We start from the raw sequence: 25574 nt of genomic DNA on the forward strand, positions 1-25574 counted from the left end.
AGGAATTTCTCCACAGCCACTGTGGCTGGTTAATTACTTTGAAAGGAAGATACACCAGAGGTGTAAAGAAGCCATCATAGAGAGTAAAAAAATAGGAAAGCATATTATGGTGACTAATTTGCTGAACATTAAAGTGGATTGTACAGTGCCAAAGTTGCAAAACATAACATTGCTCTAGCTCTGGCAAAAAACAGAAATGAGTGAGGTCCTGTTGTGAACATTTAAAGACTGGACCCCAATCTCATCAGTTCCAATTTATTTCAACTTATTTTAAAGCATATTTAAAGGACAATATGGCATGTGTATATCTTTAATGTACAGTACATACCTATTAGGTTCTCTTTCAGTTTAACACAGGAAGCCCTAGACAACAGAAACTCTCTCATCTGCCCCATTAGTTGCTCATTATGTGTCTTGTAGCTGAATTCCCTCCAGAGAAGAAACAATTTTAATGTCTTTGTCATTTACATTCATATGCAACATAGTCCAAGCCTTGCCAGTATGAGTCACATGCAGTACATATTATAACCTCCAAAATGGGCAACAATAGAAGTAGTGAATAATGAAAACGTAAGAGAATGAGTCACCTCCCTCAAGCCATCATGTAATTTCCTGACTGCCGATTTTACATGATATCTTTGTACTCTGTTTTAAGTCATGATTTTTCTTGCCACACAGCTATGATCAAGGATACAATCTGCTGCAAAAGTGAATATGTTAAACAAGACGAGAAGAGATGGGCCTCAGCTAAAGCTATGGATTCCAATCCCCTCAGTTCAGATATGAATTTCACAGCTCAGGGCTAGCTCTAATAACGCAGCCAAAACTAAAACTCTGAATCCAAACATTCCCAGGGTAGGGAAAAGGGATCCAAATGTCAGCCTAATATTGCTAGGAAAATGTCTATTAATTGTGTGTGTGTGTGTGTGCATGCAGGCACGCACCTGAGACAGAGAGCTTTAGAGCCAGAGTGAGAGACAGTTCACATGATTACTTCATTGAGCCAGTACTTCAATTGTACTACCAGCCGGCATCAGTGTAGACAGGGTTGGATTCCATCCTGGTGGCTTCATGCAGCCTTTTGGGGCACTAATATGATTCCAGATTAAATAACCCCTCTGGAGACTGTTGCGGTAGAAGAAAGCAGAATATTAGTTGCAATTCACAGAGCGGTTTTGCCTTAGGAATCGTAATATTCATTTCATTGAACTTAAGTGAGATGATGACCAAAACTGCTGGTAAAGAAATGAAAATGAGCTGCTACTTTTATGGTGAAAGGGGAGTGATCAAAAACTAAAGGCATCTAATAACATGTGTGGGGTTCTGTCTCCTCAGGACTAAAATGATTTAATGATAGAAGATAATGACATTAATATAAATGGTCACTTTTCTACAATGGGGATTTGGGTGCTTCTTAGTTGCAGACTGTACTTAAACACACAAATGTGCCATATGTCAATAAGACAGCTAGATATACTTTTAAACGCTCCAAAGGAATTTGCTGATTTCCAGATGTGGCAAATCATCCACTAATTATTGTACACACTATGTGCAGTTCAGCAGCTGCTTTGTGTTACAGTATAATTATAGGATAAGTATTAAATATGGCGGGTTTTCTAGTGTCTGAAATGACATATTTTCCAACAAATATCAAATAACAATGAAATGCAGAGATACACTTGAATTTAAATATAGGCTGAAGAGAGATGCATTGACTCACATCTTCCATGTGCACCACTTAATGTGTTCAATTCATCTGATTGTTGTTGCTCTAGTTTCTCATTTTAATTGTATGTGTTTGGCATCAACTTGTCTGTAATGCCAAGGGAAAAGTGAGTGAGGAAAACAAATGGGACAGCTTGTTTTTTTTAAAAGTCAAATGGGCACATTGAGAATTGATGTAAGCAAGTCAATTGTGTTACAATGAATTCAGTATTACTGAAGTCACTGGAGAGCATCAGCTTACACCAAAGCCTCAACTTCAAAGACTTCACATCCATCAGTCCCGTGCTTAGGGAACCTCAAGCAACAAGCAGGAAACCAATCCACTCCGTGCAATCTGTAAATAGAAATTGGACTACTGTCCCTTCCATTATAAGGGGCACACTTTGGGCCTGCTGCTTCTGTTGAAAGCAGTGGGGGAAGCACCTCCCACCCATTCCCCAAGAGTCCAAAGGTAGAGTGCAGTTGTTGTTACCACAAATGATTTTCATCACAACGTGGCCACATCCAACATTGGGCTCAGAAATATCATTAGCAACTATCAATTTTCAAAATACATTTCAGAGTGCATGTATATTGAGTTTAATTCTCTCCTGTACATAGATGAATACTTTAACTGTTTTTCAAAAGGCAATTTCTAAACAATATATAAACTATCTTTTAGCTTCCTTCTTCCAGGTCATGCATTACGTATATAGCTTGATTTTCCATCGAGTGGCTTCCACTGTTGCAAGTACATATAATTGTGAGTGTCATTTTTCACTTGCCCTTTAGTTCACTTACCTGTGTAAGTCTAGGTGCAAATAACAGCAAGTGCAAAGATTATGCCTGCAACTTTGCACTAAAAAAAATCCTTTAAAAAATCTATAACAAAAACCAGAATCCTATTTAAAGCCAGGCTGAAAGTTTGACTTGTATTGTGCTGTTCATTTCCTAAAATTGCAGATGAAGAGTGATACAAAACCTAGTCAAGTAGCAGACCAAACTCTGACATGTGTTAGTACCTCCCACCCATTTTTACCCAAACCTCCCTAATTTCAATAAAAGCTCCTGAAGAGAGGAGAATATAGCTGGAAAGTCTGTGGTAGAACAAGACAGGAGATATACCATGCAAGATGGCTTATCACTTCTTGTTTTTTTTAAATAATCCATTAGCCTGTGCTTGTTAATCTGTGACATTCCAGGTTAAATTCATAGCTGCATGGTACGTGTGAGCTACCTTCCAGAAATGTTACCAAATGCTAGTCATAAAAAGTTAAGCTTTAACTAAGGCTAGATAGCCATGTGACTTCATAAACAAAGGGAAATTTTAAAAAAATTACTTAATTCAGAACTTCAGACAATACACTGGTCTCAATCTAGATTGACCCTTTAATTTGTTTTTAAAAATATATTTTCTTGATAAATCCTCTTTTTTTCTCTCTTTTCAGAATATATCAGACTATGAATTGAACAAATTCAATGTAATGCACCAGCCGTAAGTCTCTTGTTCCTTTCTGCTTCCCCATTAAATAACCATTGTTCCTTTGCATATTGTCACTCTTTTTGTTGGTAAATAGGTTGACACTGAGAATTGTAAGCTCCTGTTCACTGCATAGTAAAGACTGTAAGTCATTTGGGTTGAATTTTCCCAAAAGAAAGGTAATAAAATATTTGCAAGAATACTGACCCAGATCAGCTGACAAAATAGCATTCTGTTGCACATGAAGAGACTATCAGGAAGAACTACAACAGGAGGGAAAGTACAAAGTTCAACTTTAACATTCAGCTTTTCAGGAACACCAAGCAGGTTTCATTTTCCACTGATTTTCAGTTGAGCTCATCTCCCAGACAGGCACTTTAGTAAGTGGCCAGGTTTTCAATTGCAGCTCTGCAAATAACATGATATTTAGAAAATCTTGCACATCACTGGTTGCTGCTGTGTGAGGAGCCCTTTTGAAAATGTGTCCCTTATTTAAGTACGTGAATAGGAGCAGAGTTCTTTTGAAAATCTGGGTTGAGATCTTCTGAAAAGCATCGGAACTCTGCAAAAGCAACATTGCTATGGTAATCCACAATGTGCATAGACTGCAGATAAAGAATCAGTTCAATGAGGTAGTGGTGATAGCATGGAAACCACATTGTCTATTGCTGTATATTATACAGAACAGAGCCCAAACAAGAACCATTTATCCAAACACTCAGGTGTTTGGATAAAATCAGGTCCAAATCCAAGCCATTCAAGTTTTCTTTTCGGCAATCTCTGTTTTGCAGTCAATTTAAAAATCTACCTTCCTTTGGTACGAGATGGCTCAGAGGACTGGTAATGAGCTTAGAGGGGCTAGGTCACACAATCATATCTAGCACAGGCTGCAAATGACCAGAAATTACTATTCAACAGCCTATTTGAAACAAATGTGTGGGCGATCTCCATACAGCTCCTAATGAGCAAATGGCATACACATATAATTTGGTACATTTCTAGGCAACGCCCCGTGGTAACATTTTATATTTAAATATCCTTTAGAATACCAGTAGTATTGTAAAATTATGAAACAAGAAATTTTGATTCTAAGGTTATGAAATGCTTACACACAGTTTGTGGCCACTCGAATGTGTTTACAGTGAAATATTTTTAATATTTTGGGATAGTCTCTCTCTTGGATGCCTTTAATATCAGTGTGTTTTCTCTGTGAAACAAAAGCAGTAAGACGTGGATATTAGCTGATAAAACGTACACTGTCAGCTACGATGAAGCATATATTTTACCTCCTGGCTTTTTATCCTGTGTTACCTTAAAGACTAACAGACTTATCTGGGCATAAGCTTTTGTGGGTAAAAAACCTCACTTCTTCAGATACATGGAGTCCAGATACATGGAGTCCATGTATCTGAAGAAGTGAGGTTTTTTACCCACAAAAGCTTATGCCCAAATAAATCTGTTAGTCTTTAAGGTGCCACCAAACTCCTTGTTGTTTTTGTGGATACAGACTAACACGGCTACCTCCTGATACTATCCTGTGTTATATCTTTCTCCTTTCTCTGATAAAACACTATCTCTGGTTTAAGAACAGAGCTGTCCAATGTCTCTCTCCCTGTCAATAAGAAGCTTGTTTTCCCCCCATCATACCTGCATTCCTACTGATAAACTTTAAAGACTAAAAAAGTTAATATTTCCCTGGACTTGTTTTAATAATTAACTAAACGAATAAGGAAATGTCAGGAGGACCTTCGTGCAAAGTAATTAAAATCTAATGGGATGTCATTTCAATAGGAAAATCAGAGAACATTAATAATAAGTTGACTGAAGCTGCAACCTTTGTTTCTGTGATACTTTTGGGCCTAATCTAAGATGCACCTGAAGTCAATAGAATCCCATTGATTTGGGATCAGACATTGGACTTCCATAGACATAGGCATTTTCTCAGGCCCTGTGTGTTAAACTTAATAGGAGTAAGCACATGCTCTTCTGTAATATGAACACTGTTGGCAAACCTAAAGCACAAACTCAAAAAGTTGGCCCAATTTTCTATGAAAAAGTTTCACATGCAAAAAAAGCAAAGAAAATTAATGGTGAAAGATATGTAAGGGTTTGTTTGTTTGTAGCATTTTTTGGTTTTTCATATAAAATGGCTTCTTTAAAAACACATCAAATGCATGAAGAATATTTGTTTTTAAGTATGAGATATTTAAACCAAAATGTTATTTGCTTTTTTAGCAGTTTAAAATGAAAGGGAGACACCCCTTGAAATTTGCTGAGGGGAGAAGCAAAAGAGAACAAGTGATTTTTTACATAGAAAGTTGGCCAAAAATGTGCAACTTTAATGAAGGTAATGTAACAATCTAATGCTTGGTGAACAATACTCCAAGCAGTGGTTGAAAGATGGGAAGAACCATGGTGGCCCCATTCCATTACTGGAATCCCAGTTTTCAGTACTGCATTCTTGAATGTCCACAGCCTAAACTGGCTCAACTAACCCCAAAGCCCATATGAGCTTTTCTAATTAAGTCTGTAGTCACAGCAGATATTCCCCAACTGATTTATTCCTAATAGTAGAATATAGGAACACAAACTGCCATACAAGATCAGACCAGTAGTCCAGCTAGCAGTATATTCTCTCTCTGGCCAATACCAGATGCCTCAGTAGAAGGTGCAAGAAACCCTGCAGCAGACAGCTATAAAATAACCTACTCATAGGTAAAGTTTTCTTCTTAACCTCCATTAGTTAGAGGTCTTGGACTCCCATACACATAGGCACCCCTTCCAAACTCTTGGCCTTTACTTTGTGTGTTTTTTAAATCCTTTTTACTGTAGCTCTAGATGTAACTCTAGATCAGTAAGAAGAACAGGAGTATTCGTGGCACCTTAGAGACTAACAAATTTATTTGAGCATAAGCTTTCGTGGGCTAAAACCCACTTCATCGGATGCATGCAGTGGAAAATACAGTAGGAAGATTGTATGTATATATATATATATATATATATATATACACATATACATACACACACACACACACACACACACACACACACACACACAGAGAACATGAAACAATGAGTGTTACCAAACACACTATAATGAGAGTTATCAGTTAAGGTGAGCTATTACCAGCAGGAGAGAAAAATAAATTTTTGTAGTGGTAATCAAATTGTCAACTACTGGAAATGGGCCATTTTGATTACCACTACAAAAAGTTTTTTTTTTCTCTCCTGCTGGTAAATTTGTTAGTCTCTAAGGTGCCACAAGTACTCCTGTCCTTTTTGTGGATACAGACTAACACAGCTGCTACTCTGAAACCTCTCGATCAGTGGTTCTCAGTCAGGGGTCCAGGGCCCCCAGGCAGGTTTCAGGGGGTCCACCAAGCAGGACCAGTGTTAGACTTTCTGGGGCCCAGGGCAGAAAGCCAAAGTCTCACTGCATGGGGCTGAAGCCTGGGCCCCTGAGCCTACCACCTGGGGCTGAAGCAGAAGCCTGAGCAACTTAGCGTCACGGTGCCCCCTGTGGCGTGGGGCCCTGGGCAATTGCCCTGCTTGCTGTCCCTTAATGCAGGCCATGACTTTTATATGCAGAAAACCAGTTGTTGTGGCACAGGTGGGCTGTGAAGTTTTTATAGCATATTAGCGGGTAGGGGGGAGGGTTCAGAAAGAAAAAGGTTGAGAACCCCTGCTCTAGATAACCATAAAACTGGAAAGATGCTGAGGCTAGAAAGCTAAGAGCAGTCTGAGGGCTAAAACTTGCATTCATTCTACATTTTACTTTGCGATCCTGCAAGATCTCACCAAGTAACCAAGGGCAGGCTGCATCAGTGTATAGCTGGGAGCCCAAGGGTACATCTATACTACCCGCCGGATCAGCGGGTAGTGTTCGATGTATCGAGGATCGATTTATCGCGTCTCATCTGGATGCAATAAATCGATCCGCTAATCGACGCCCATACTCCACCTCGGCAGGAGGAGTAAGCGGAGTTGATGGGGGAGCCACAGAGGTCAACTCACCGCCATGAGGACGGCCAGGTAAGTCGAATTCAGATACTTTGACTTCAGCTATGTGAATAGCATAGCTGAAGTTGTATATCTTAGTTCGAACCCCCCCGCTGGTGTAGCCCAGGCCTAGGGTGACCAAATGTCCTGATTTTATAGGGACAGTCCTGATATTTGGGGCTTTTTCTTATATAGTCCCCTATTAACCTTCACTCCCTGTCCTGATTTTTCACACTTGCTATCTGGTCACCCTACCCAGGCCCAAGTAATCACCTGGGTGCTGCAGTAAGTGGTGTTGATGATTCAGTAGAAGACTCTCTTTCCCTCCAAGTTAGTACTGAACATACACCCCAATAGGAAAAGGTAAAGCACGTGGGAAAGATTGGTTGTACCATTCTGCTTCTAGCTGACACTCTGAAACAGACCTTGTCTACATTAGACTTCTCTGGGAAACCTTTCAGTGTGTATTCCACTAGTAGAGCTCTACTCGCATTGGCAACATTGGCAGTGCTGGTGTAGAGCTGTGTTCACCAAGACTTACAATCACATCATCTAGACCTAAGCACAGTTAGTGGATACAGTAGTAAAATCACCAATTACCTGTCTACACTAGCACTCCGACCAGTAGTTATAAAATAATGAGAAATATCCCCAATGTCACAGAGGCCCCTTGGCAAAGACTCCCTTGTTCTTTACAAACAACTCTTGCCTCAGCCCCGACAAACTCTGCACCAAACACGTCTTACAGGATATTTATCCATAAAGAATAACATGCAAGGTATCGACAGAAAACTTGTAACTTATCAAGATTCATAATCAATGAGAGACATATATATGGGTAATATTAAGAAATAATGTATTTATATCGAAAGTAAGCTTTATATGGACTTAGAGTAAAACGTTAGTCACCAGGGGACAATACATGAGTGGGTAATTGCCCATTCAGGCAAGGGGGATGGTCAGCTCACTCTGGTGAGCCCATGACATTGCAAGGCTCAATTGTATAGCCTTGTTCCATCCCAAGACTTTCAATGGAAAGCCATCAGAGACAACTGCCAACAATTGAAACCACTTGGGGTTAAAAAAGGAACATTACATCAGACAGGGGATCACCCTGTCTATGAAAAAAGACAAAAGACTGTTTCAGTACAACACAGAGTTGGGGAAGGCACTCTGGATCCTTGTACTGAGCAGACATCTTAGGGAACAGGGATGTTCTCATGAAAAATGGGATCCTGGTTCCTGTGAAGCCAGCCAACTCTACAACAGACTGAACTTTGGAGGAAATCCTTTATTAGATAGGAAAGTTAATTATTGCTGAGTGTAGATGCTGGTCCACTTTTTATGATTTTGTTTTCTGTTGCAACCATTTGTTTCCATCACTTTCTTGTGTTTCTAGTAGAATTTCTATTCTTTCTTAAGGAAACCTTTTGTTTCATTACAAATGCTCAGTTATACAGGATCAGGGAGTTTAAAGTAAAACTGGTAAAATGGGGTACAACTGCTCCTTTGTGGGGGGAAGGAGATTTGATATTTCTGTGAATAGCCAGTGGCAGGGATTTGAGAACCAGAGTGTTCTTCTTGGTAACCTGCAAGACAAAGACAGTGCTTGAGTGGCTGAAAGGCTGCTGATGTTAGGGACCTAACACCCAGGTAGGCAGATACAGGGAAAACTCCGTCACTCCGGAAGCAGAGGGTAGCAAGGTGACTCAGTGCTGGGTGCCCTGAGAACTGTCGCACCCCACTCCCCCACAAAAAAAAAGTCTAATGGAGACGCAGCCTCTGAGACTGCAGAAGCAGTCCTAAGGGGCATATACTCATCCCCTGGGTTGAGGCTCCTGAGGTAGCACCTTGATTTGCCCTCCAGTTATGCATTCTGGTCAGACCTGGTTACAGGTTTAAATTCTCTGGGAGGAGTTCTGCAGAGTCCACTCTTCTGGGAGTCTGGTGAAATATGTTTTCAGACAGTGGGACATTTCTATTTTTCACTCGGCAAATCAGACTATAGGTCAGACACTGTCACTCCGATACCCTGGAGTCCTCCTGAAATTCTCAGGTATTTGACAGCTCTCTGAAGAGCCGATGAGAGGTAGCATTCCCAGCTGTTGTGGTCAGAAGCAGCTTTATTCAGGGTTGAAATTCATTGCAGAAACAAGGATATCCAGAATAGTACATTACTTTCAAGACTGTTGTCTAAGACACATAAATTTCCACTCTTGGGGAAACTCATCAAAAAGCCTCACACACAAGTACCAGTGTTCTGAAATAGTCTTTCCAAAGATGCTCACTTATGTCTTTAATGGAAAGTGTAAGGCTGACTGTGAAATTTGCAACTGAGTATGCTGCAAAACTGACATAAAAGTCTTAGATATAATTGAATGGTACATATCCATAATTTAGAAATAAATATATAGAGAGAGAGATAATTATAGCTTAGTCTCTTAGGTGTATAATTCAAGATTTCTAAAGTTAGGTGTTTACACAGACAGGATTTCAGAATACTCTGTTCACTCATGTTAGGGACAATGAAATTAAAAGGCCTTCCTAAACATGATTAGAGATACGTCCCAGACCAGAACATGAAATGACATGAACTCCCCAGCCCCAAATACTAGGGTGGGGTTTTCAAAACTGGGACATATATTTAGGGAACATCTCTCTGTAATAGGCAAAACAGACACCACCACTCCCCGTCTCTGAATTTGCACATGCCACGTTGTTATGTAAGTAACAGACTCCAAAGCTGATTTGAACTGTCAGTGGCCTGGGCCTATCTTATTTATATATGGTAGCACTGCAAATACCTAAGATGCTGTGCAGTAGGTGAACCGTGATGACCAGCCTATAATTACAGGCCTTTTATAATCATCATGTGGGCAGGAACTGGATTCCTTGTTTTGAAATCTAGCACTTTTCACTGTGGTTCTATATAGTGGTTGTCGGTTTACACTATAACCAGGAATATTATGGTATTCATGAAGCACAGATTCAATAGTTGAGACTGATATCTGGATCCTTTTCTAACATCTTTTTCAGTTTTTTTGTGGGGGAAAATTGGGCTGAAATTTTCCATAGATGGTCTCCAAGCAAAGGATGCTCCCTACACTCTGGGAACTTAAGAGCAAAATTGGTTGAGGTATTAGAGAGAGTTATATCTGCATTAACAAAAAGATATTTTCCCCATATATTCCAGCTGACATGTTTGCACTTGTATAACTCAAACTGTTAGCAACAGAACCTTTAGATTTGGCTGCTTCTCTCCCCTCCCTCACCACTTTTAATTCCTCTTCAGGAAAGGCAAAACAATCCAAAAAAGTCTTTTCAGCATTTTTTATCATGCCCATGGACCTTAATTCTTGCTTGCTCCAGCTTCTTTATGCTGGGAAAAAGGGGTGGAGTGGTGTCAAGGGGCTCTGAACGCCTGTATCTCGCCACAGCAAGGTTCTCTTTGCACAGGCACTGTGGACACCAGCTGCAAGGCTGCCTTCCCAGCACCACCTCACGAGGCTGGAAACAGTCAAAGAAAGGTTACAGTTTTATTATTTTCTGTTTATTTCAAGCAAAGGAAATAGAAGAAAGGAAAGTGTAACAATGAGTAAGAAGCAGAAAAGGCAGGAGGAGCAAAGAAGCAGATACTGAGCTCACCAAGAAGCAGTTAGAAGAGCTGTGTGCACCGTGAGATCTGTCAGCAGCTGATTAAAAGTCCGAGCTTGTGAACATGCTGCATTCATATGCCATGAGGCAGGATGAGGCACCTGCTCCATATGAGGCCAGAGAAGGTCCCTTTTTCTCCCACAGGGCTGCCTGGCACATAGACATTCAGGGTGTGACCTGCATGCTGTTAGGTTGGGAGCTACAACAGCAGAGAATTCTAAGGCATCTAAGGTTACAAGGCAAGTGGTGACACAACCCCTCGGTGGTCTGGTCTGGATTTGCACCCCTGAACTATGACACCCTGTGACACTGTGCTTTTACCTAGAATAATTTAAAATATTGAACATTTGCAGTCAAGGATCCATTTGTTTTTGTAGGTTGTTTTTGTCTTCTTTTTAAAAAAACATGGAAATTTAATTCAAACATTAATGAAACACTAAGGTTGGGGAATCTAGGATGGAAAAGTCAGGAAATATAAAACATTCTGTTTCCAGCAGAGTGTTACTTACTTCTGCCAATTTGTACATAGATAGCATTTTCTAATCCTGTTATCTCTATATATGTGGGTTAGTCATAGTTATTAAATGTATATCAAAGTACACAGCATGTGCAAAATGATTCAATTAAGGCTGAACTAGGAAACTTGCCTTTTAGAATTCTTGATTGTGTGCTTGATTGCTGTAGCCTAATTTTATCTTAATATTAGGGTTGAAGATTGGTACTGCACTACTGAAATCAACAGAATTTTTAACATAGACTTCAGTGGGAACAGGGACTCAAGCCCTTACCAAATAATGTAGGTTGAAAATTTGTTTTAAATGTCTGGACTTCTGATTACTGCCTCTTTAAATGAGAAGCTACAGTCTTGAAAGCTTGTGACTTTCTTCATTTGCACTTTCACCCCCAATAAAGCTGAAAAACGTATTGTAGGTGGTGCTTTCTATCCTGATAATTAGAAGCTAGGCAAAGTTTTCCCTTCTCATTAGTGTATATGTTGTATTGTTGTTATGGATAAGAACAGGCATACTGGGTCAGACCAAAGATCCGTCTAGCCCAGTATCCTGTCTTCTGACAGTGACCAATGCCAGGTGCCCCAGAGGGAATGAACAGAACAGGTAATCATCAAGTGATCCATCCCCTGTAGCCCATTCCCAGCTTCTGGCAAACAAAATATTAAATTACCTTCTTGTCTCCTGATACCCAGTACTGACTCAGGCATGCAGCTTTAAATATTCAGAGATTTTGTTCTCTTGCTTTTTCTTAGTTTCCTGGTGTGCTTTAAATTATCCCTTTTAAATCTTTTTTTCTAGGCTGAAAATGGACACTACCATGATGAATTGTATGCTTAGGATTTTTCTCTCTTAATGCAATACCCTCCCAAACAGTAAAAATAACACCTAAACATGGACTGAAAAAGGCTTCTGTCCCCCACCACATTAGTACTATGTAAATATTTCACAGGGCACCTTCTCAGCTGCCGGGTTGAAATGTGCAGCAATATAAGTACTCCACAGAAAAGGCTTTAATCACTGCATGGCATTGGGTAGTTGTCGGGGCGAGTTACAGCATTTAGCTTTCGGTAGTCCACGCAAAAGCGTATTTCCCCATCTGGTTTGGGAACTAGAACCACTGGAGATGCCCATGCACTGGTAGAGGGGCGGATGATACCCATTTCCAGCATGTTTTCAATCTCCCGTTTAATAGCAACTTGGGCATGAGGTGACACCCGGTAGGGTGGGGTTCTAATCGGGTGAGCATTACCAGTGTCAATGGTGTGGTATGTTTGCTCAGTCCGTCCTGGGTTGGCTGAGAACAAAGGGTCGAAGTGAGTGCACAGCACCTTGATCTGTTGCCGCTGTAGACGTTCCAGGGTTGCGGAGAGGGTCACCTCTTCCACACCACCATTTCTTTTTCCTTCGTAGTAGACACCTTCAGGCCACTCAGTGTCATCTCCTCCCTGGGCTGTAAACTGACAGACCTGTAATTCTCTGGGGTAAAAGGGCTTTAAAGAGTTAACATGGTACACTTTAGGTTTTAAGGAGGAATTAGGAAATGCAATGAGGTAGTTAACAGCTCCCAGGCGCTCCTGGACCGTGAATGGTCCTTCCCATGACGCTTCCATCTTATGGGCCTGTAGCGCCTTCAAGACCATGACCTGGTCTCCTACCTTGAAGGAACGCTCTCTGGTATGTCTATCATACCAGACCTTTTGCTCTGCTTGAGCATCCTTTAGGTTCTCTTTAGCAAGGGCCAAAGAGTGTCGGAGGGTGTTTTGTAGGTTGCTTACAAAGTCCAGAATGTTAGTTCCTGGAGAAGGCGTAAACACCTCCCATTGTTGCTTCACCAACTGTAATGGCCCCTTAACCTCATGACCATACACAAGCTCGAATGGTGAGAATCCTAAACTGGGATGTGGTACAGCCCTGTAAGCAAACAGCAATTGCTGCAACACTAGATTCCAATTATTGGAATGTTCATTAACGAATTTACGCATCATGGCCCCCAAAGTTCCATTAAACCTCTCCACCAGGCCATTGGTTTGGTGGTGGTACGGGGTGGCAACCAAATGATGCACCAGTTCTGGCGGGACCCAACTGAATGGTTTATCAAAGTCATGTTCAATAACATGAATGGATCTCTTTACAAACTTAAGATATAATCCATACCAGTTCTGGCCAAATTTTTTGAACCAATAAACATTAAACCAATGTAGATATAGAGGTTGTTCATATTACAGAAATCTGGCATTTAGCCATGAAAGCATACTTACATGCATTAACTGTGAAAACATCATATAGCAAGGCCCTTTAACATTTCATTGCAGTGTCATTTACAATCATGTTTTGTCATGCCACACCCTTGGCTCAATACCATTGGAATTTGGGCATTTTGGGTTAACCTGGTTCCCTTCTGAATCTGCACAGACTGCTCACTTACAGATTCAGCATGGAGACATTCCTGTCCCAACAGCATTGTCTCCCATAACCTAGTCACACATGCCCATTCACCAGCAGAACTCAGGACTTCCTCCTCCTTAGCCTGCTTTAGCTGTACAACCAACCAACTTTTGAGAAATCACCTCACCCATCACAGGCCAGGGAGCCCCTCTGTCTGCTCCACAGACACAGAGAGAGAGAGACACATTCTCCTTCACCAGACACACTTCCCTGCTGATTAGACAAAGCCATCAGCTCACAAAGGCTGCCTAGGCTCCTGCAACTTTCCTACCAGGCACATTGCCTCTCCCAACAGATAGAGATCTTTCTGCTCTTGATCTACTCCAGATTTTCTTCGAGACATCCGACAGACATTCAGAAACTTCATTCCCAGAAATACTGCTTTTTAAGATCATTCTCCCCTGTAACTGGCTACCTGGACTGACAAAAGCTGTAACATTTTCCCAATTAAAAGATCTTTAGGGACAGTAACTCACAGAGATCACAACATTTCACTCTGATTTTGGTAATAATCTTCCTCTTTGACCAGATCTGCTCTAACAAGAGTGATGTTAGAATCAGCCTCTTTCCACGAATTTCTGCCAGTTTCTTGCTCATAATCAAACTGCAGGCTGTCTCTCCCTGCTGTCTCATGGTCACTGATCTTCTGAACCAACCAAACTCTCAATCATCCCAAAAAAAAAATTTGATAGGGGGTTCTCTGACCAAGCTTAAATTGACCTGGTTCTGTGGATCGGCAAACAAGGGACTTGGTCTCAAGGGACTTTGGTCACACACACACACACAACACACAACAACACAAGCAATTCCCTCAGACCCAGCATCACCACCGCCAGTATCCTGGGGATAAAATGGTTATGAAAAAAAACCACCAACCCAAAAAAAGAAAAAAGAAAAAAGGATCCCAAATCCCAAAGGACCAAGCCCCATCATACATACACACATCAGATCTAATCACAAATCACGCTGTCAATTTAGAATCTAAAATGAAAATCTAAATTTTTATTTTAAAAAAAAAAAGAGAAGAAGAGTAGAGAGGTGGTTAAATGGAATCAATTATTACAGTAAATGGCAAAGTTCTTAGTCAGGCTTGCAGCAGTGTGATGCATAAACTGCAGGTTCAAATTGATCTCTGGAAAACATCCCCACTGGGATGGGTCCTTCAGTCCTTTTGTGCAGAGCTTTCAGTTTGTAGCAGTCCCTCCAGAGGTCAGAAGCAGGATTGAAGACAAGATGGAGATGAGGCAGTGTCTGCCCTCTTCTCCATGGGTCCATTGTTGTGTTAATTAATGGGCCATCAAAAAGGCTAGGGCAGAGCTACACACTAGCTTGTGGGAGGAGGCTTCCCCAGAACAGCAGCAACTTTGAAATATTGACAGCATATAGCAACATTCATAACTTCAACTAAAAATGATACAGACATACAGACAGCATAATTATAACAGCAAACCGGAACCTGGTCTTAGACACCTTATATCTATATGGTCCCCATTTATATCAATAACGTCACAGCACCCCATGAGCTTCCCACAGGTCTTTCATGGTCCCTGATAGGAAATTTGTTCCCGAATCTGTAAGAATGTCGGAGGGCCAACCTACCCTGGCAAAAATGTCAGTTAAGGCCTGGCACACAGTTTTAGCCCTGGTGTTGCCTAGAGCTACTGCTTCCGGCCATCTGGTAGCAAAGTCCACAAAAGTCAGTATGTACTGCTTTCCTCTGGGGGTCTTCTTTGGGAAAGGACCCATAATATCCACAGCTACTTGCTGAAATGGGACCTCAATTATGGGAAGTGGCTGGAGAGGGGCCTTGACCTTGTCCTGAGGCTTTCCTACCTTTTGGCATACCTCACAAGACTGGACATACTTGGCAACGTCCTTGCCCATCCCCTCCCAGTCGAAGGACCTTCCCAACCTGTCTTTGCTTCGGTTCACCCCAGAATGGCCACTGGGATGATCATGGGCTAAGCTTAAGAGCTTTTCCCGGTACTTAGTTGGAACCACCAACCGTTTCTGAGGATGCCAGCCTTCCTGGTGTCCACCAGAAAGAAGCTCTTTATATAAAAGTCCTTGTTCTACAACAAACCGGGATCGGTTAGAAGAGATGAGAGGCGGTGGGTTGCTCCGTGCCGCCGCCCAAGCTTTCTTAAGGCTGTCATCGGCTTCCTGCTCAGTCTGGAACTGTTCCCTTGAGACTGGAGACACCAGTTCCTCCATAGACTGTGGACTTGGGCTTGATCCCTCTGGAAGCGATGTAGGTGATGAGGTTGTTTCCGTTGACTGTGGACCACTCTCCCCTGGTGCACTAGGTGATATTTCAGGCTCTGGCTGAGCCTCTTGGGTAGGGTTGTCTGCTGTTTCTGCCAGTTCAGGCTCGTTGGTGCCCTCTGGCGGTAGAGTTGCAAGCGCTGGAGTCAGTGCTGACACTGGTTGTTCTTCCAGTTCCGGGACTGGAGGTACTATGGCTGCTGTAGTTGTTGGCATGGGATCCGGTTGCACCACCTCTGTCTGGGTCTCTGGTAACACAGACGGAGTCTTGGTGGATGGCTCAGGAACAGGGATGGGTTCGGCAACTCGTCTGGCTTGGCTGCGTGTAACCACTCCCACTGTTTTGGGGTGCTCAACTTGGTTGGCCAAGTCTTCCCCTAGTAGCATGGGGATAGAATAATTGTCATAGACAGCAAAAGTCCACTTTCCTGACCAGCCCTTGTACTGGACAGGCAATTCCGCTGTAGGTAAGCTTACAGATTTTGATATGAAGGGGTGGATTGTCACTTTGGCTTCCTGGTTGATGAATTTGGGGTCCACGAAGGCTCGGTGGATAGCTGACACATGTGCTCCAGTGTCTCTCCATGTGATAACCTCCTTTCCGTCCACTCTCAAAGTTTCCCTACGGTGTAAGGGTATTTGAGAGACATCTAGGTCTGGGTTTCTCTGGTGTGAAGGTGCAAGGAGTTGCACTCGGTTTAGGTTCTTTGGGCATTTGGCTTTGATATGCCCCAGTTCATTACATTTAAAACATCGCCCAGTTGACGGGTCACCGGGCTGATGAGGATTACTGGAGACTGGTGAGGTAGAAGAAGAGGTAGGTTGCGGCTGTCCTTGGGTTGTAGGTGTGGGCTTGATTGGTCCTCGATGGTAGGGTTTAGTGTCAGTGTGTACCCTGTGGGATTCACTCCCCTTGACAGTAGCTTTCTTGTTCTCTGCTACTGCCATCCATTTGGCTCCAATCTCCCCTGCCTCAGTGAGATTTTTTGGTTTTCCATCTTGTATGTAGCGTGTAATGTCCTCAGGAACACCATCCAAGAACTGCTCCATCAGTATCAGGAGGTTTAGGTCATCTATGGATTTAACATTGGCTCCTGATAACCAGGAAAAATAATGCTTTTCAAGGTAGGAGGCGTGTTTTGGAAATGACACCTCTGGTTTCCATTTCTGGGCTCTGAAACGCTGACGGGCGTGATCAGGGGTTATGCCCATTCTGTATCTGGCCTTGGTTCGGAACAGTCTATAGTCGTTCATTTTGTCCTTAGGCATTTCAGCTGCCACCAGTAATAATTCTCTGCAGAGCTGTGACCTCAGCTCTACCATGTATTGGGCTTCAGGGATGCTGTACCCAATGCAGGCCCTTTCAAAGTTTTCTAAGAAGGCCTCAACATCATCACCTGTCCTGTAGGCGGGAAATTTTTTCCGAGAAGGTTGATCAGTAGTTGGAAGAGGGGTTGGATTGGTTGGATCATGCTGCTTAGCCTTTTCTAATTCCAGAGCCTGCTGGTGGGCCTCCCTCTGGAGCTCAAGTGCCCTCCTGTGGTCAGCCTCTTGTTTCTGCAGCTCCCTCTTGAGCTCAGCCTCTTGTTTCTCCAGCTCCCTCTTGAGCTCAGCCTCTTTGGCTTTTTCTTTTAATTCCATCTCCTTGACTTTTATCTGTAATTCCAGTTCTTTTAATTGCAGTTCTCTTTGTCTTGTTTCCAGTTTAGATGTGTCCTTGGCACTCACTGTTTCTGTTTTCTGGTGTTGGCCACACCCCTCTGCAGTCAGGGTATGTGCTGTGTTGCTTGCTTCAGTTCCTAACCCTGTCTATCATTGACTAAACAAAGAGAAATCAAATCTTTTGTTTTGCAAATAGTGTTCTGCGGGAGTGACTGTTCACAGCCACTGACTGTGCTTTTGACCGAGAAAGAAAAAAAAAATTTTCCCCCTCCACCCAAGAGTAAGACAAACCGGTTTAACCACTGTCTCTCGCCCTTGCTAAGTAGCTCTCAGTATGGGGTCTCCTTTAACAAAGCTTTGCCAGAAAACCCTCATTCCCTCCAGCCAACGTAGCTGAAAATTCCTTCTAACCCTGAAAAACTACTTTAAAACTCCCTTTGGTAGAAAAGCCTTGCCTCTGTATGGCTCTCAGGTTCGTCACCGCTGCCAACCATGTCATAGATCTCACCCCCACTTAGAGCTGTTGGGTTCCAAAATGGGGACCTGCACTGGTTCCCCTAAACTAAAATCCTAGTTTAGATCTGGTAAAAGCTGCCACCACCCAATAATGTACGTGTATTGGGACACAGTCCTTCCCCAAAATCCTTGGGGATCCCAAGAGCTCTTACACCTAGGAGAAATAAACCATTCCCCCCTACTTCCTCCCCCCTCCCTTTTCCTAGAAGAGATACCGGAATCCAACTACAGAGGGATGCCTCCCTCCTCCCCTTTCCCTGAGAATCCACCCAAGGAAAGATCAACCAAGTCCTTTACAGAAAAGATTTATTAAAGAATAAAAAGAAAGTAACTGTCTCTGTAACCAAGATGGAACAATACACAGGGTCTAAACTTATCAATCTCTGGAGATAATTCCCCCTCCTTTCTTTCTCAGTAAAAGTAATAACAGTACAGACTTAAAGAAATTCTATAGCAAAACACAGAATTGCAAATACAGAAATAAAAGTATAAGAATACTAGTTCCTTGCTAATACTCACTAGCTTGAATAGAAGAATTTATTGCAGAAACCTGGGAGGACTTGATTAAGATGTCTGGACTCCCTCAACTCCCAAGAGAGACTCTCTAAAAAAACAAAGAACAGGAAAAAAACTTCCCTCCACAGGGATTTGAAAATATCTTGTCCCTCATTGGTCCTCTGGTCAGGTGTCCACAGGTACTGCTTGTTAACTCTTTAGAGGTAGAAAAAAAACCTTAACCCTTAACTAACTGTTTATGACAACATTAAACTTGAAAAAAAAACACTTTTAAAGTATTTATTCATTCATTTTCGGCAAGGCAGAGCAGAATTTAAATCTTTGACAGAAGAGTCTCATCCACCAATCACAGGGCAGAATATTCATAAGTGCAGTCATTGCCTGTTTATAAGAAATAACTCAGAATAGTTTCCTGTTCCTTTAAAAAAAATAGTTTAACTACTTAGGCCATTTTTAAGTATTATTGAACTGTACCCTGAGCCTTTCAAAAAGAATGACAAACTCTCACAAGTATGCTATCTCTAAGATGGCTATATATTAATGTAAACTACAAATGTGTAGACACGCTAAATGAAGTGGACATGAAACAACTGTGGAAACAACCATGTATTTGTGTTCCTTTCTCAACAAAAATAAAGATGCTAGCCTATAACTATTACAGTTGGAGGAGCATGCAGAGAAAAAATAGCTAACAATGGATACTAATTGTTGAGGGTCACCGCGGGAGGCTATTGCACATTCATTTACAAACAAAGCTTGTACAATTCTTAGCAGTCAGGTTTTTAAGAAATGCCAATTGTTAGGTGTGAGGCAGTTCTCTTTCTAAAAGCTGAGAAGACACATATAAAGTCTGTATTTTCTGTCCAAGTCTGTGTGACTGAATCCTTAGTTACAGAGCTACTACTTTTCACATTACCAATGCAAGCAAACAAAAATATTACAGCCAGTTATGAGATTCAATTACTGTTGCAGCAGGGGCTCAAAGTGGAAATGCATTATTATATGGGTAGTATTTTCATTGTATGGCTTATCATTGTTTAGTTGAGCACACCCTTACCTCTAGGCCAGAATGGCAGGACTTCAAGTCCCGAACAAGGACCTTGCTGACGCATAGTATTGTGTCAGGATTGCCACCATTGCAGTACTAGGGAATGCTGTACTAGTCGAGATATATTTGACAGTTAACTTTTCCAGCGGGGGCAAAGGAGGGGGAAAAATGGTATGAAATCAAGTTAAAATTTCTCAGTTTGATGAGAAATTCTGTGAAAAATGCCCAACGAGACAAAAATTGTCCAATTGCTTTCCAAATTTTTCTCTGAAACCAATTGTCATTTTTCAGCCAATTAAATTAAATTAAACTATTGGGGAATCCTGACTGATATCGCCTGACTTAATTGGAGCTACTGGAGAGAATTGAGAGGGTATCAGAGGATTTAAACAGACAAGTCTTGTGTGTGTGTGTGTGCTTGTTTGCGTGCTCTCTCTCAGCCTGTAGCTGCATGGCCTCCTGAATCACAAGAGTCAGGCAGAGATCTCAAAGAAATGAGCTCTCAATATCTTTTACATCTCCAGGGCTGCCCAGGATCTAGCATTTTGCATGACATTTGGCAGCTATGTCATACAGCCCTGCAGTCCTGCTGGATCCTCACCACTATCCAGCTTGGCTGCAGTTTTTCCTCCCAGCCACCCACCGGGGACTACTGCGGTAATAGGTCAGAGGCTACCTGATCAACTCTCTTCACTAGCACAACTCCCCCTGCCACAAGGAAAAAGCAGCAGCTGAAAACAGGGTTGAGAGTGGGAGGAGGTACCAATGGGCTGGCAGTGGTCAGTCTAGAAGGTGGCGGGGGAGGGGGGTAGTTGCTGGCCTAAGGTTTTCCACAAACTTCCTTTTCTGCCACAGATTCTCCCTTATGTCCTTGTCTCCCCAATAATGCTGCTCTCCTAAGACCTCCCATCTAAAATTCTCCCATGCTCTTCCCCAAATTACTGTCTCCCTCTCTTGCCTACAGTGACAGAAATCTGTTCTTGCCTTCTTCTCCCACCCATGCCAGCTGCCCCTAGGGTGACCAGACAGCAAGTGTGAAAAATCAGGACGGGGGTGGGGGGGTAATAGGATCCCATATAAGAAAAAGACCCCAAAATCGGGACTGTCCCTATAAAAACGGGACATCTGGTCACCCTAGCTGCCCCTGCTTGGGAAAAGGGAATCAGCAAGAAATGTCACACAGGATGGAGCTTTGCCTCTCTGGTATCATAATTCCCAAAATGTTTTAGCTAATTGTCAGCAATGCACTTCCTAGGAAATCAACACAGCAGGTTTCCTCTATGGTGTATGTTTTTGTCCATAGTGTACATAAATCCTATCAGTTATTACACACAAAACACTATGTTAAAAGATTGGTAAGAATACAAAAATCACATTAGGAAAATCTAGAATTAAGGTTGCTTATGCTCTAACAGCTCCACCTAAAAAAATTTTCCTTGACTAGATTGCTTATGCTTTGGGGCCTGTTATCTAGGTGCATCTATTAAGAGGTGGGTCTGTTTATTCCCCGTTAGCAGGGATAGCTAGGAAGGCGAATCGCAGACCCTTATCTCTCTAAGGGCAGGTCCATACTCACCGCGCGGGTCGACGCGGTAAGTTCGACTTCTCCGAGTTCAAACTATCGCGTCTAATCAAGATGCGATAGTTCGAACTCCCCGCGCGCTCCGGTTGACTCCGGAACTCCACCACCGCGAACGGCGGTGGCGGAGTCGACCTTGGAGCTGCGGAGTTCGACCCCACCGCGTCTGGACGGGTAAGTAAGTCGAACTAGGGTACTTCGAGTTCAGCTACGCTATTCACGTAGCTGAATTTGCGTACCCTAGTTCGACCCCCACCCTTAGTGTAGACCAGGCCTAAGGGTAGGTTTACACTTACCTTCCGGGTCGACACGGTGAGTTCGACTTCTCGGAGTTCGAACTATCACGTCTGATCTAGACGCGATAGTTCGAACTCCGGAAGCGCTGCGGTCGACTCCGGTACTCCACCACTGCAAACGGCGGTGGTGGAGTCGACGGGGGAGCCGCGGAGTTCGACCCCGCCGCGTCTGGACGGGTGAGTAGTTCGAACTAGGGTACTTCGAATTCAGCTACACTATTCACGTAGCTGAATTTGCGTACCCTAGTTCGACCCCCCTTCTTAGTGTAGACCAGGCCTAAGTCTCACAGATTCTTAAGCAGAGACAAGTTGGGTTATGTAGTATCTTGTATTAGATCAACTTCTGTTGGTGAGAGAGACAAGCTTTCGAGCTTATACAGAGCTCTTATTCAAGAACGTTTGTCTCTCTCTCACCAACAGAAGTTGGTCCAATAAAAGATATTACCTCACCCATCTCTCCCTAATATCCCTGGGCCCAACAATGCTATAACAACACTGCATAGACCTGTAAACAGGCAGTTTGGGCTGCTCTGGTATAACATTAACATTCCAACTGTCTCATAACAGTGAGTGTTTTCTTTAGCACTCTGTACCATCCCAAATAGTGAAACTGTGCATATTATTCTATCCAATCCCAATATGCAGGGGGAGGCACCTTTCCCTTATTTTAATGAGGATTGTCTCCATCTGTTAATAATAATAATAATAATTTGAACTTAGATGGTATCTTCTAGCCAAGGATTTTGAAGCTTTTTGCAAACATTAATACATACTGCCTTACAAATATCCCCAAGAGATGGTTGAACATTACTACCCCCATTTCATAGCTGGGAGAAACTGAAGCACAAGAGATGAAGACCAGATCTGCCCAAACTGAGATGCTTTGGGCCTGATTTTAGAGGTACTGAGCACTCACATTTCTCATTCACTTCATTTGCATTTACAGATGATCACCTCCGAAAATCAGGCCCAAGATGACTCAAACTGGGCTCTCAAAAACTGAGACAAACAAAATTAGAGGCCATTTTTGAAAGTGTAGGCCCATATGACGTGCTCGTGTTCACACATTGAGTCTGAAGCAGAGCCAGGAATAGTACCTAAATTTCCTGACTTACAAAATAGTTTCCCCCACAGTCCTGTGCCTCCACAGGATCTTTCCCCACTCCATCAATTGATTTGCTTTGCTTTCCTCTATCTATTGTAAGAAGGCATTTAGACAACAGAAAACAGGATGTTGTAGTTTCAAATCAATGGTCTTTCTTCCCTTTTAAAAAGTTATATTTGGTAAACCAGAAAGCGCTGCACCTGGCACTCACATCTCAGAAGAAAATAACTTCTGGTTCACTCGAGCATTGAAGTGTAAAGAATTGTTAATTTATAATCTCATTTGAGCTGATTTCTACATGTGCAGTGGTTCAAGCGCACACAGCACAGGAAACAGAACAGATGTCTTAGCTCATTTCACTCCAAGCCTGAGAACTTGAGTCTTCCCATTTAAAAAAAATACATTATTTATTTACAATACGTTATCACCACATACTTATCTAATATGCAGGAGAGTATTCCATCCTTCTCTTCTTTAGGCTGACCACTATGATAAACAGTAAAAATAGCAATCCTCTTCAGCTTTTGTGTAACAGTACAATAGTTAATGTACAATATTAGATGTTTGTGCTGTGGTGGGGGGCGGGTGTCTATATTAACCTCTTAAATAAATAAATATATGGAGATATACCTATCTCATAGAACTGGGAGGGACCTTGAAAGGTCATCGAGTCCAGCCCCCTGCCTTCACTAGCAGGACCATGTACTGTCCCTCTTCATTTCCGACTTTTTAAGCTCAGGAATGAGATGAGAACGACGACAACAACGCCTGGACATAAATAATGCTGGGTGATGAAGTATCTGGGGGGAGAGTGAGAAATATCGAGGGCATGAAGGAAATGGAGTAGTTGTGGGTGAAGCTGGAGGGATGAGCAGTGCATGAGAGATGCTGGAAGTGAGGCATGCTTCTAGAAGAGAAGCAGCAAAGTGACTGGGGAAGGACCTAGTAGCAGCTGCCGACAGACAGCAGCTACGTGGAGCATTCAGTCACCTGGGGGAGTAGCAGCAGAATGCGCTCAGGACAGCTGGCCCTGCACATACTGCAGGGAAGTCAGAGAGCTGCTGTGCAGCCCTCTGACATGCCCACTTGTCCCTGCCATGCCATTTTAATGGCACATTAGAATGAGAGAGCTAAAACTGAACAGACCAAACATCCACAAGTCAGCAACCCATAAAATCATTAAACATACCATATTTATATACACACACACACATCTATATATATACACACACACATATATATATATATATATATATAGGAGTTTTACCCAGCTAGGGATAGAATTCACATCACCCCATGCAAATGAGCACCACTCTAATAGCACTGTCCCAGTACACAGCACCAATTCATAATTCTTCCTTTCCAGGAGCAACTCAAATGTGAAGAGACAAGAAACCACAAGGATACCAGCACTTGTGTTGGTATCATGGTACCTGTACATGTGGGGTGTTATACATTTGATTTAGAGTCCTATCTCTGGGGAAAAATACTATCTGATTATGTAAATACAGACGGTATCATAATGCCTAAGGCAGCTGGATTAAGGTTGCACAGACATTTCCTAACTTTGAAGTGTCTGACTTTGCAACCTTAACATTCTTTTTATGTTTTTTTTAAATATATAAAAGATTCTTATATGTTGAGAACTCTTGAAATGCTACAATATTGTAATGCCAGAATGTGATCCTATTTTTATTTTAAATCACTTTTTTAAAATAAATTTTGTGCTTAGGATAAGTGTTGGTTTTAAACTCCTGAATATTTTCAATAGACTAGAGATGGCTAAGGCAGCAGCAGTACAAGCTTCCCCACAGTATGGTACAACTTGGACCTGGTGGACCCAACTGTCAGAGTGAAAAGGCAATTCATTCCCTCTGCCAGTTCAATCCTTGGTCTTTGTTGAAGCTGTCATTAGAAGTGCAAATTGAACAGCTTTGCTTGAAGCTGGTTTGAAAAAATTGGAACTTTTAGTTCCAAACTCCCCAAGTCTGATCTGTTCAGCCCTGCTAACTTTTTTTTGTTTCCATTAGTAAGAAATTCTGGGGTAAAATTTAATGTATCCCCCCCCCCCCCGACATTCTTACCGTTTTCTATTTGCCCTGTTCTTTTATTTTTGCCAAGCCCTTGTCAGTCTTCTATATCAGTTTCCTATATTATTCTCAGTGGAATTTTAACTCTTAATTTTTCCTTTATGTTTCTAATGTCTCATTTCTTCAAGGCAGCTGTTACCACAGCCTCTATCATTTCTCCTATTTAGTTCCTTAATGTCCACTTTCATAGCTTTTTATTTCTGTAAGTTGACGCAAAACACTGGCAATGGTCTAAAAATATCTTCTCACATTAATAGCTCAATGTAGCTTTGATATCAATCAGATCATTAACTAGTTTCCAGATTTATCAGATATAATTAGCCAAATTTATCAATTATTCTCATCCATCCCTGACCCATCTGATTTTAACAGTAATATCTGGGGAAATATTAAGATCTCTGGCATATCCATAAACTTGCTTTAGTGAATAGATAATGTTCTTCAGGACCACAGAACTACTAGGATTATTTGTATTTCCTGAAATAGCCACATTAATGATTATGTAAGTTGCTTTTAAAATATTTATTCATTGAATATCACCTCTTTTTCTGTTTCCATGTTGCGCACAAACAGATTACAATTTTCTCAAATGCATTCATTATTTGAAATTAGTTTCTGAATAACTTCTGCAACTAAATATTGCTCTATATTTATTTATTTTCTCAATTTAGAACTATAAAAAAGTACAAACACATAAGCTCTG

The 25574-nt window shown here is 41.9% G+C and overlaps 1 protein-coding gene across 11 annotated transcripts in view; it reads left to right on the forward strand.

Annotated features, from left to right (window-relative positions):
* The window catches only part of BLNK (B cell linker), a 153569-nt gene that overhangs the window by 41509 nt on the left and 86486 nt on the right, over positions 1 to 25574 (forward strand). For 6 of the 11 annotated variants that reach the window (XM_039482979.1, XM_039482965.1, XM_039482967.1 and 3 more), the window contains one exon: positions 3153 to 3199. The exons of 3 other annotated variants lie outside the window; for them this stretch is intronic. In XM_039482979.1, the coding sequence (XP_039338913.1) occupies positions 3153 to 3199 (47 nt within the window). Of the gene's footprint in view, positions 1 to 2391; positions 2468 to 3152; positions 3200 to 25574 lie in introns of those variants that run through there. 2 more of the 11 variants (XM_039482976.1, XM_039482971.1) reach the window with 2 other exon arrangements.

The sequence above is a fragment of the Mauremys reevesii genome, linkage group 7, assembly GCF_016161935.1.
Source record: "Mauremys reevesii isolate NIE-2019 linkage group 7, ASM1616193v1, whole genome shotgun sequence".
In the NCBI taxonomy this organism is placed as follows: Eukaryota; Metazoa; Chordata; order Testudines; family Geoemydidae; genus Mauremys; species Mauremys reevesii.